Source organism: Ranitomeya imitator, chromosome 5 (genome assembly GCF_032444005.1).
Source record: "Ranitomeya imitator isolate aRanImi1 chromosome 5, aRanImi1.pri, whole genome shotgun sequence".
Classification (NCBI taxonomy): Eukaryota; Metazoa; Chordata; class Amphibia; order Anura; family Dendrobatidae; genus Ranitomeya; species Ranitomeya imitator.
Window position 1 is genome coordinate 329,815,728 of NC_091286.1, and position 13,082 is coordinate 329,828,809.

Sequence of the window (13,082 nt, forward strand, 5' to 3'; positions counted from 1 at the left end):
CAATAAAAACGTCAACTCGTCCCGCAAAAAATAAGAACTCACATGACTCTGTGGACCAAAATATGGAAAAAATTATAGCTCTCAAAAATGTGGTGATGCAAAAACTATTTTTTGCAATAAAAAGCGTCTTTTAGTGTGTGACAGGTGCCAAATATAGAAACCCACTATAAATAGTAAATCAAATTCCCCTTTATCACCGCCTTAGTTTGGGGAAAAATAAAAAAATTAAATGTATTTATTTCCATTTTCCCATTCAGGTTGGGGTTAGAGTTTGGATTACGTTTACGGTTTGGTTAGGAGTGTGTCAGGGGTAGGGGTGTGGTTAGGGTTGTGATTATGGTTAGGGGTGGGTTGGGATTAGGGTTAGGGGTGTGGTTAGGGTTGGAGTTAGAATTGGGGGGTTTCCACTGTTTAGGCACATCTGGGGCTCTCCAAATGCGACATGGCATCTGATCTCATTTCCATCCAATTCTGCATTGAAAAAGTCAAACGGCACTCCTTCTCTTCTGAGCTCTGCCATGCGCCCAAACAGTGGTTTACCCCCACATATGAAGTATCAGCGTACTCAGGACAAATTGCACAACAATATTTTGGGTCCAATTTCTCCTATTACCCTTGGTAAAATAAAACAAATTGGATCTGAAGTAATTTTTGTGAAAAAAAAGTTAAATGTTCATTTTTTTTAAAACATTCCAAAAATTCCTGTGAAGCACCTGAAGGGTTAATAAACTTAACAAAACTGTGGTTTTGATCACCTTGAGGGGTGCAGGTTTTAGAAGGGTGTCCCTTTTTGGTATTTTCTATCATATAGACCCCTCAAAGTGACTAAAAATGAGAAATTGCTGATTGCTTTTTAACCCTTAACTCCCTAAGAAAAAAAAATTTGGTTCCAAAATGGTGCTGATGTAAAGTAGACATGTGGGAAAGTTACTTATTGAGTATTTTGTGTGACAGATCTCTGTGATTTAAGGGCATGAAAATTCAAAGTTGGAAAATTGCGAAATTTTCAAAATTTTTGCCAAATTTCCATTTTTCACAAATAAACGCAGGTAATATCTAATAAATTTTACCACTGTCATGAAGTACAATATGTCACGAGAAAACATTGTCAGAATCATCAGAATCCTTTTGAAGCGTTCCAGAGTTATAACCTCATAAATGGACAGTGGTCAGAATTGTAAAAATTGGCCTGGTCATTAACATGCAAACCACCCTTGGGTTTTAAGGGGTTAAAGGGGCTAAATCAAATATGTTCCAATCTGTAGCATAGGTTATAACTTGGACCCACCTATCGGCAGAATGAGGAGCTTTTATCCCATTAGCATGAAGCGCCAGTAAGCGCCACTCTCTTCATTCCCTATGAGGCTGCATAGCGCTACGCCTTACTCTTCCAGTAGCCTCATTGAAATTGAATGGAGCCGAAGTCTGTCATTCGACCTGCCATGCCATTTTGTGACAGAGAGAAAAGTTAAATAAAATTGAGATGGAACACTCACCAATCAGAAAGTTACTTTGCTTTTTTTTTTTTTTAACCCCTTTCCTTAACGCTGTGTAGTTTCACTGGGCAAAAAATGCAGCTCTTTACAGTTCCAGCAAAATAGATTTATAGAAATCTCATGGCCACTGTGTATAAGCTGAACTGCGGTGCGTGTTTTGAAATACATAACATGTCAATTTCTCTTGTGAGTATGCTGAGTTTATGTGCAGATTTTCACATAGAATTGCATCAGATATGGCAAATCCACAGGTGAAAAAAAACCATATGCGTATTTAGTGCATTTCTGCTGTGGAAACACTCTAAACGCATGTGTTCCTCACAACTGTAACAATAAAGTTTTGTGACTAGTTAGTATAAAAAAGAAAACATTCCCAAAAGAGACAAAAAACTGTGTTGAAAATGCAAGTAAGAAAAAAATGCACTCAAACAATGAAGAAATGCAAGCAAACTAATTTACCTAATAGGTACAGAAAATCAAACTCATCAAATGCTCATTGTGGGGTACCAAGCCTAAAACTTCTGGGAATCCTGTTTGAATTAACATTACTGAATGAGACGCATTATTTTATTTTAGATTTGATAGAAATAGTCATTTCGTCACTATACATTTTGGGCTTGAACTCTAGTATATACAGAGACTTAAAAGGTTAACAACTGATCGGCGGGGGTGCCTGGTGTCTCACCCTAGCCGATCAGACATTGATGACCTATCCTAAGGCTAGGTCATCATTGAAAAAGTAGTGGACCACTTCTTTAATGTGGTATGTTTTTCATTAAAAAAAAATGTACATTATCTATTAGGTTTACAAGATATGTGTAATTATGTTTTTGCATTTTCAGGTAGCAACTACAGTGAAAAATGTGATGTGTTTAGCTGGGGCATCATTCTTTGGGAAGTAATTACCAGGCGGAAGCCGTTTGATGAAATTGGAGGTCCTGCTTTTCGTATAATGTGGGCTGTCCATAATGGTGAGGGCTCTCGTCTGACTATATTGTACTGTCTTACATTGCTGATCGTGGGCCAATGCTGAAGGCGAATTGTAGATAAGATTAGGATGTCTTGCACAGATAGATGAAGATATACCAACTTCATTATGTACCAGCGTGCAGATGAGCCTAAAATACCAAGCTGGGATTGCTGCTTTCTTGTGCCAAATTTTTCAAAATGGCGTACACATTTTACACAGTCAAATACAATCTTTATTTTTGCCTTTTGATCCTTTTTAGTGCAAATATAACTCCTTTGGAAACAATGGCTCAAATTGTAGCAAATTATCTGGCATACAAAAAATCACTCTAGAGCAATACTGCAGTACTTTTAGAACAAAATATTTTCAATTTTTGGAAGGAAAAAAATGCAAATGATGCATTGGGTGAAAATCCTAAAGTCCACTCTCAATGGCGAATGTTCGGACTAGAGCATGCAACCGCCACTCATTAAATTCATGATGAGTGGTGGTATTCGCTCTGCCACAAATGTTACTGAAGTAAGATTTGTGGCAAGGCACACACAAGTGTACGTGACTCCTACGCTCCTGATTTATGAAGAGGCCTACACCTCTTCTTGAATCAGGACTGTGTGACTCTAGCATATTTCCTCATCATGACCATGTGAACTACGCCATTGTTGATGTATTGGACCCATAGACTTGAAATAAAGCACAAATGGAATGAGCAATATGGTGCAGGCAAAAAAGTGCAAAGCATTAAAACTTGACAAAAAAAACAATCACAATTATAAATCTTGCCCTTAGGGGCTATTCTCAAATTGTCACTTGAGCAGCACAGAGCTTTTAGTTCTCGTTTCTGGCAGGCTGGGCTCTCCACCTCCTTGGAGTGACAGTTCTGGTGAGTAACAGAACTGTAGTATTAATAGTAGTAAAGTAAATGTAGTAAAGCTCAGCACAAGTTCTGCTGTAACACACGCCGCTAGCTTTCAGTGTTTTATTCTGAGTCTACAATGGTTTTGCTGTATTTGCGTACTGAGATAACAGGGCACTTGAACAAGAACATTGCATTAAGGTACCTTCACACTCAGCGACGCTGCAGCGATACCGACAACGATGTCGATCGCTGCAGCGTCGCTGTTTGGTCGCTGGAGAGCTGTCACACAGACAGCTCTCCAGCGACCAACGATCCCGAGGTCCCCGGGTAACCAGGGTAAACATCGGGTTACTAAGCGCAGGGCCGCGCTTAGTAACCCGATGTTTACCCTGGTTACCAGCGTAAAAGTAAAAAAAAAAAAACAGTACATACTTACCTACCGCTGTCTGTCTCCGGCGCTCTGCTTCTCTGCACTCCTCTGCACTCACTGTGAGCACAGCGGCCGGAAAGCAGAGCGGTGACGTCACCGCTCTGCTTTCCGGCTGACCGACGCTCACAGCCAGTGCAGGAGGAGTGCAGAGAAGCAGAGCGCCGGGGACAGACAGCGGTAGGTAAGTATGTACTGTTTGTTTTTTTTACTTTTACGCTGGTAACCAGGGTAAACATCGGGTTACTAAGCGCGGCCCTGCGCTCAGTAACCCGATGTTTACCCTGGTTACCAGTGAAGACATCGCTGGATCGGTGTCACACACGCCGATCCAGCGATGTCTGCAGGGAGTCCAGCGACCAAATAAAGTTCTGGACTTTCCTCAGCGACCAACGATCTCCCAGCAGGGGCCTGATCGTTGGTCGCTGTCACCCAGAACGATTTCCTTAACGATATTGTTGCTACGTCACAAAAAGCAACGATATCGTTAACGATATCGTTATGTGTGAAGGTACCTTTAGACAGTGAGTGTTGTAATTAGGAGGCATGATCTGGGAGAAGCCAATGCTGGGTCTGGTAATTTTGCAAGATTTATTATAGAAGTTCTCAGGAGCTGAGAGGTGAGCAGATGACTGTCATTTAGAAATCAATGGGCTGGAGAGAGGTGACTGGGATATTAAGTTAACCTCTCTCCTGGAATGTGACTGCTGCCCACTCTTCACCAGGGTTTGCGCAGGCACTAAAATGGCCAAGGTCCATAGAAGCAGCTGTGCATTATGAAAGATAAAAGCTAGAACCACACCAGATAGCAAAAGCAAATGAATTGTAAACTTTATTATTTTCATACTCCCCGACTAACTAAAGCTAAATTAAACCTAATATCATGACCATACCTTTTAATTTTAGTTGGTTTTTCTATTTTCCTTTTGTGTACCCTAATTAAGATATAAAGCTCTAATAATGTCACTAACAAATTAACACTTAAGAAATAATCCGTAAATGTACTTTTTAACATAAGAACTTGTAGCAATTCCTTTCTTTGTCGTGCTCCCTATGGTTTTGTTCATTTTTTTTGTTGTTGTTGTTACAAGTTTGTTCAATTTGCTTTGCTGAAAATGAAACTACTTTCTGTTTTCTTAGTATGGTGAAGCTAGTTGTTTAATCCATTTACTTATTTGCCTTCTCTTATGAATTCCCAGGTACTCGGCCTCCTCTAATTAAAAATTTACCTAAGCCTATTGAAAGCTTAATGACCCACTGCTGGTCAAAAGATCCACCTCAACGACCTTCAATGGAAGAGATTGTCAAGATAATGACACATCTTATGCAGGCAAGGTGTTTCTTTTCTTTTCATCTTGTAAATTGCTGTTACAGTCCCTTAATGTGTTTGTGGTGTCCTATACACTGGTCACTTGGCCAAATCTAGGGTGAACGTGAACAAAGCTCAATTTTTGAAGGCTTTTCCAATTTGCCGTATTATTGAATTTTTTTGTGAAGGTAAAATTTGGAGTGAATTTGTTTTGGCTTCAAAAACCGCATTGAAATAGCACATGTAAAAGCGGCTTCAGTGTGTGTCCACACAAAAAAATATACGAACAGATTGCTCCTGGTGGTAAATTATTTTTTTCTTCACTACCCAATGGTATAAAATTCTGTGAGACCTGTGGTATGATCACTGCACCCTTAGATGAATTCCTTGAGAAGTGTAGTTTGTAAAATGAGGTCACGTTATGGTGGGGTTCTGCTGTTGCCGCACCTCAGGGCCTCTGCCAATGTGACATGGTTTCTTCAAAATCTGGACTCCAGTATGGCGCCTCTTCCCTTTTGATCTTTGTACTGGTCACTCAGGTAGATTGGGTCCCGCCGCGGAGATACCTGGTCAGCTTCCAAATCTGGAAGTTGACATCACATCACCAGACATCAGAGGCAGCTGTAGCGGGGGTTCACGTGATTGGGATGAGCGAACAGTGATGGTGCCGCTCACAGGCATAGTTGGAAACGCAGGGTATTTGAAGAAACACTTATTTCCAAGGTTTAAATCAAGCTGCCCACTACACTTATAGTGGACAACCTGTTTAAAGGCATAAAATTTAAGTTTGAAAATTGCCAAATTTTCTAAATTTTTGCCAAATTTCCGTTACCCCCCTCCACCCACAAATAAATGCTAATCACATTGAACAAATTTTACCGTCATGAGAAAACAGTCTCCGAATCAGTGGGATTCATTGACTTGTTCCTGAGCTATTGCCACATAAAGTGACGCTGGTCAGAATTGTCAAATTTGGCTTAGGAAGGTGAAAAAGGCTTGGGGTGAAGGGGTTAACATGTATTAATGAAAATGAGGTGATCCATCGGCATGAATTAAGTCTGCTCAGAATCCCGTTTCTTGATCTATCATCAGTGTTATGAGTGCTATTTCATCACTTGAAATTTTTCTGCAGTATTTTCCTGGAGCAGATGAATCTTTACAGTATCCATGCCAGTACTCTGATGGGGGACAAAGCAATTCTGCCACGAGTACAGGTTAGTAACTGCTTCCTTCAGGTATGGCCATGCTGCAAGTGAGTGCATATTGCGAGATGATTTCTTACAAAACAAAGACAATTCTCTAGATATTGATGGATGATATGACTGCAAATATGTGCTGGATTGTAGAAAGAGCTTTAACTCCACCAAGGCTGTTCAGACATTTTTAAGGAACACAAAAGTTCTAAAATAAAGAAACACTAATGTTTCAAGGTGAAAGCTAATGGATAAAAAAAAATAATTTAAAGTTTGAGCCCAATTTATTAAGACTATCGGTGTTCTCACTAGTTTTAATAAAGGGTTGTTTGGATTACAATGTACCAAACTGGCATAAAAGGAATGCCATTACTATTGGTGAATTTGATGGGCGGGTTTTTCCGCACCCTGGTTCCTCTCTAACTCCACCCATTTTAGTGGACCTGCCAAAAACTGGTGTTTCTTAACCCCTTTCTGACATCGGGCGTAAAGCTACCCCGATGTCTGACTCCCCCTGTTTAGTGCAGGGTCCGGTGCTGAGCCCGTACCTCTCTGGGCACATGTCAGCTGATATATACAGCTGACATGTGCCCGCCACAGCTGTGGGTGGAATCATTAACTAATTACCGGAAGCACGTTGTAAATCCCACCTATCGATGACCCCCAACACATGATCGCGGGTCACCGATATTTCGGTGGTCATCATTGCCAGATTGCTATGAGTGCTGCCCAATGGTCGGCGATCATAGCAAGTGAACATTTCTGCTACACCCAGGCGATCTAATCATCACGTGTGTGCAGCAGAGGCGATCAAAGTACTGCAGCTTCTAGTCTGAAATGGAGACTATTAAAGCATGCAAAAAGTAAAAATAAAAGTTTTTTTAAAAAATATTTTAAAAATATAAAAGTTCAAATCACTCCCCATTTGCCCCATTCAAAATAAAACAATAAAAAAAATCAAATATACAAATTTGCAATCGCCCGATCTATCAATATAAAAAATAATTAACCCAATCGCTAAACGGTGCAACGAGAAAAAAGAAAATTCAAAACGTCAAGTTTTTTTGGTCGCCGCTACATTGCAATAAAATGCAATAACGGGCGATCAAAAGATCGTATCTACACCAAAGTGGTATCAATAAATGCGTCAGGTCTCAGAAAATCGCGCCATTTTTTATTTACCAAACTTTTTTTTTCACCGCTTAAATGAAAAAAGAACCTAGGCATGTTTGGTGTCTATGAACTCGTAATGACCTGGAGAATCATAATGGCAGGTCAGTTATAGCATTTAGTGAACATGGTAAAAAAAAAAAATAAAACTGTGGATTTGCACTTTTTTTGCAATTTCACCACACTTGGATTTTCTTCCCGATTTCCAGTACACGACATGTTAAAAACCAATGGTGTCTTTCAAAAGTACAACTTGTCCCAACAAAAAAAAAGCCCTCACATGGCCATATTAACCGAAAAATAAAAAAAGTTATGGCCCTGGGAAGAGGGGGAGCAAATGACAAAAAAGCAAAAATGAAAATACCTCTGGTTGTGAAGGGGTTAAAAACATTGCCCCAGAAAAAATATGACCCCTGACGAAGCTGCTAGATAGCAGGAATACACGTGGGGATCTTCAGCTTCAGGCATTACCTTTCTCCCCGGTATTAATTTACTTATCAGACTTTCTCTTTGTTTCCTTTTATTATTTATTCTTGTTTACCATTCTTTATATATCAATTAATATTTACTATATATTTCTGCATATGTATATTACTGGTTCAAATAACTATCCTTAACCCCTTGTGTGGGCCTCATACAAGAATCCTTGAGATATGCAGATTTCCTTTTGGATTGTCTAGCCAGGGCGATCTTTCTGCTGCATCTGCACATGCCTGATGAAGGGGTAATATTTCTGGGATCATTATATCCACCCCCATAATATTACATTGTTTTTAATTGATTTTAAGTTTGTCCTATTTCTGGTATAAGTTTCAATAAACTTTATTGGTATTATGAGTGCGCACAATTTTTCCCTTGCAGCTTTCTCTTCCCATTACATGCAAAATATTGCACATTGCAACTTTTTGAAGGCATTTTATAAACATTTTGATGAATCCGGTGCCTTTATCTTCTTTGTTTTCCTGCAAGCATCTGCTTCCTCCCACTCCAGTTCCAAGACTGAGAGCAATGGATAGGAGATGGAAGAAATTGTCCCCAATTAAAACTAAAAAAAAAAAAACATTAGCGTTATCCCACAGCTAGGACCCTAGACCACCCAAGCAATTGGGTATACTGGGGGACCAGCAGCAAATGTTAAGTTCCTTGAGACTCACTAAAAGTGGAATAAAGCATTGCGCAGCATGAAGAAGTTGACCGGCTCTCTTTAATGTGAGACGGTTTTTAGCCTGTTTAATAAGCAGTATGAACAGCTTGTAAACTCTCATGGTTGTTTTTTTTTTTTTTCGGAAATGTTGGGTAGCACTTATTGTCATCACACAGTCTGCAAATTTAAATAAACGCTCATCAAAATTTGTATCCTCTTAATAATCATCATATTATATAACACTTAGTGATGAGTGAACGTGCTCAAATAACGTGTTGTCAGAGCATGCTCGGGTGTTCTCGGAGTATCTTGGGCGTGCTGGAATAATATGTTCGAGCCCCTGAGGCTGCATGATTTGCAGTGGTTAGCTGCAACAATTCTTGGATTGCCTAACAAACAAGCAATCGCTGCATGTGTCTTGACAGCCGCAAGGACTTGAACATGTTATTTGAGCACGCCCAAGATACTTGGAGAACACCTGAGCATGCTCGGACAACACGTTATTTGAGCACGTTGACTCATCACTAATGGCACAGTGTACTTACAATTGCTCATTTTGCCCTTCTACCCAGCTAATTATTCTGTTTTCCATTAGGTCTGGGACATCACTTGATTATAAACTGACTAGCTGAATGCTTCTAAGCTCTATGTAGAAACAGAAGGTCAATTTTCCCTGTACGGGGAGGATAAAAGCAGTTGGGTCAGAAGTTGAAGAGGGTAATGATTTATGCAGGGACCAGAAACTTCCCTTTTCTAAATAAAGCAGAGAGAAGAATTTCTGGGCACAAATAGTGATGAGTGCAAGTGCTCATTACTCGAATTTGCCTTGGGGTGCTGGAGTAAAATGTTCAAGTCCCCTAGGTGCTAGACTGACATGTTGCGGTGGGGACTGGAACATGTTTGGCGGCAATTAGAACTCCACAAGGATTGCCTGATACTGGGTGGAAAGGTAAAATGATATGATGATTGCAATATATTAAAAGGATAAAAGCTTTGATGGGAGTGCTCCTTTAAGGGGATTGTGCAGGCTTCTCATATATGGGATATTCTAAGGTGAGATCATCAGTATCATATCGGTTGGTGTCCAACACTGAGCCCCTGAGTTAGCTGGCTCAGCTCCTATTAAAATGAGTAAGAGCTGAGCAGCCGTTCTTGGTGGAGGCTACTGGACAGTTATTTGTACTGTGCTGTCAATTGTTGATTGGAGGTATCATTATTAAAAATAAGATCTCATTACTTAAAGATTTTGCTTTTTCGTGATAAATATCAACTGTTACAGCCAAATATGACTTCAATGTTTTGGTTGTTTTTTTTTCCATACAGGATCTTGCATTGATATCACCTCTACAAATACCAGCAATAAGAGTGACGACATCCAAGCCAGCGCTGACGATACCATTAAACGAATAGAGTCCAAATTGGCACATTTGAAAAACCAGTCCAAGCAGGGTGTAAGTAATTGTGACACACTAATGTGTTTTTGGACTTGGACACTAAAATGTTTTAGTGGGATGGTCTAGGTTTTATGTGGGTAAAAAACAAACCTTTTGTAAGTAACTTTGTATGTAAAGTTCTGAAACTTTCCTATTTTCTGTAAAGTCCTCACAATTTCCAAGCTGTACACTGTGTGCAGAATTATTAGGCAAGTTGTATTTTAGATGATGATTTTTATTATTGATCAACAACTGTTCTCAATCAACCCAAAAGACTCATAAATATCAAAGCTTAATATTTTTGGAGGTTGGAGTGGGTTTTTTTTTTAGATTTGGCTATCTTAGGAGGATATCTGTTTGTGCAGGTACTGTAACTATTACTGTGCAGAATTATTAGGCAACGTAATAAAAACCAATTATATTCCCATCTCACTTGTTTATTTTCATCAGGTAAACCAATATAACTGCACAAAATTTAGAAATAGACATTTCTGACATGTAAAAACAAAACCCCAATAAATTAGTGACCAATATATCCACCTTTCTTTAAGATGACACGAACAGCCTTCCATCCATAGATTCTGACAGTTGCTTGATCTGTTTACAATCAACATCGCGTGCAGCAGCCACCACAGCCTCCCAGACACTGTTCCGAGAGGTGTACTGTTTTCCTTCCCTGTAGATCTCACATTTTATGAGGGACCACAGGTTCTCTATGGGGTTCCATCCGATAAGGTGAGCAAGGGGGCCATGTAACTATTTTTTCTTCTTTGAGACCTTTACTGGCCAGCCACACTGTGGAGTAATTGGAGGCATATGATGGAGCATTGTCCTGCATGAAAATCATGTTTTTCTTGAACAATACAGACTTCTTCCTGTACCACTGCTTGAAGAAGTTGTCTTCCAGAAACTGGCAGTAGGTCTGGGAGTTGAGCTTCACTCCTTCCTCAACCCGAAAAGGTCCCACAAGTTCATCTTTGATGATACGACCCCATACCAGTACCCCACCACCACCTTGCTGGCGTCTGAGTCAGAGTGGAGCTCTCTGTCCTTTACTGACCCAGCCTCTGGCCCATCCATCTGGCCCATCAAGAGTCATTCTCATTTCATCAGTCCATAAAACCTTTGAAAAGTCAGTCTTAAGATATTTCTTGGCCCAGTCTTGACGTTTTATCTTATGTTTCTTATTCAAAGGTGGTCGTTTTTCAGCCTTCCTTACCTTGGCCATGTCCCTGAGTATCGCACACCTTGTGCTTTTTGTTACTCCAGTAACGTTGCAGCTCTGAAATATGGCAAAACTGGTGGCAAATGGCATCTTGGCATCTTCACGCTTGATTTTCCTCAATTCATGGGCAGTTATTTTGCGCCTTTTTTGCCCAACATGCTTCTTGCGACCCTGTTGGCTATTTGCCATGAAACACTTGATTGTTCGGTGATCACGCTTCAAAAGTTTGGCAATTTCAAGACTGCTGCATCCCTCTGCAAGACATCTCACAATTTTGGACTTTTCAGAGCCCGTCAAGTCTCTCTTCTGACCCATCTTGCCAAAGGAAGTTGCCTAATAATTAAACACACCTTATATAGGGTTTGATGTCATTAGACAACACTCCTCATTACAGAGATGCACATCACCTGATTTACTTAATTGGTAGTTGGCTCTCAAGCCTGAACAGCTTGGAGTAGGACAACATGTATAAAAAGTATCATGTGATCAACATACAACTTGCCTAATAATTCTACACACAGTGTATACTTACTGTCAGAGCCAATGTAGCTTGCATCCGGACACCTAAGCCATGCTTCTGTGTGATCTGAAATTATCAGTATAGGTTTCCAGCCCCTGCTTCTCTTTCCATTGACTGGCTGGAAGCAGAGCTCTCTAGTTCATGGTTGTAAATTGGGGCACAAGGGCCCCTATTCGCCCTTTCGCCTGTTTTTTGTCTAGTTTTGTGCTTTTTTTTTGGCACCTAATTACTGCCTTTCCTTTTTTTTTTTTTTTTTGTCTGTTTTATATGCGTCCATCTTTTTTTGTTATGTTTTCCACATTGAGTATTATTGGTTTTGTTCGCATGAATTATCAATTGTCGGTTTAAAAATACGCTAAATTTGACGCAACTCTACTTCAGTGCCACCCCCTCTCTCCAGTGTAGTTTTCAACAGTTGCATCTTTTCGCATCATTTTGCAAAAAATGCGTTAATGATGACCGAAACATTTTTTTTTCCCAACTTTGCACCAAATCCAAGAACAGAATGTGTCTTTTTGATGACTTTTGGCTCAATAGAGGTTAGCCGTTGCCTGAATACAATTAAAAAGTAACTTAACAAAAATATAAATGATTAATTGGGGCCAAAGTAAATTAGGAATCCTATTTATGCACGTATTGTGTTACAAACAGCAGTGAAGGTAACGGAAAAGTCTCTGGTTTCTTTATTTCTTGTTTTTCTTACCGCTTAGTAAACCTCGGTTGTCTACTTTTTCTGTAGGGCGAACCAGGCCGTTTGAGTTTGCCACCTTCCCGAGGTAGCAGCGTAGAAAGCCTGTCAGATACGCGAGGGAAGCCCTCATCAATACTGGGCACATCAGAGAACAAGCGTATGAGCGCCGATATGTCGGAATTGGAAGCAAGGATTTCTGCAAGTACAGGTAAAACGTATGGACAGCCCAAAAATGGTTGACGGTCCAAGGGAACCTTTAAACCTACATCTAACTTTGCTGGCAGCATAATTGGTTGGCGATAAGGTAGAAGAAGTTGTGCGTAAACCATCGTAATATAGTAACACTCATTTAGATCAGTGATTAGAGAAATTGAGTTTCTGATATTCATAAAATGGATATATATATTTTGTTTTTTAGCAGTTCATTAATTTGCACTTAACCCCTTCCCAACATAGTGCTTGCTCTGATATCTGCAGTTAAGTCATTGACATGCCGATATTGGTCACGGACATTTGTATTTAAGATAAGAATACTACTTCTGCATGTCGCTTTGGCTGCTATCTTTCCGCCAACGATTAAAGCACGGAGTGTCGGTAGTTTGTCAAGGCAGTTCGAAGCTTGTTATGGCCCCCGATAGCTGCCATTTT

General features: G+C 40.0%; 1 protein-coding gene across 3 annotated transcripts in view; it reads left to right on the forward strand.

Moving 5' to 3' along the window:
* MAP3K7 (mitogen-activated protein kinase kinase kinase 7) overlaps positions 1–13,082 on the forward strand; it is a 111,700-nt gene that overhangs the window by 64,545 nt on the left and 34,073 nt on the right. For all 3 annotated transcript variants that reach the window (XM_069726355.1, XM_069726353.1, XM_069726354.1), the window contains exons 7-11: positions 2,339–2,467; positions 4,949–5,079; positions 6,191–6,272; positions 9,889–10,016; positions 12,483–12,642. In XM_069726355.1, the coding sequence (XP_069582456.1) occupies positions 2,339–2,467; positions 4,949–5,079; positions 6,191–6,272; positions 9,889–10,016; positions 12,483–12,642 (630 nt within the window). The remainder of the gene's footprint in view (positions 1–2,338; positions 2,468–4,948; positions 5,080–6,190; positions 6,273–9,888; positions 10,017–12,482; positions 12,643–13,082) is intronic.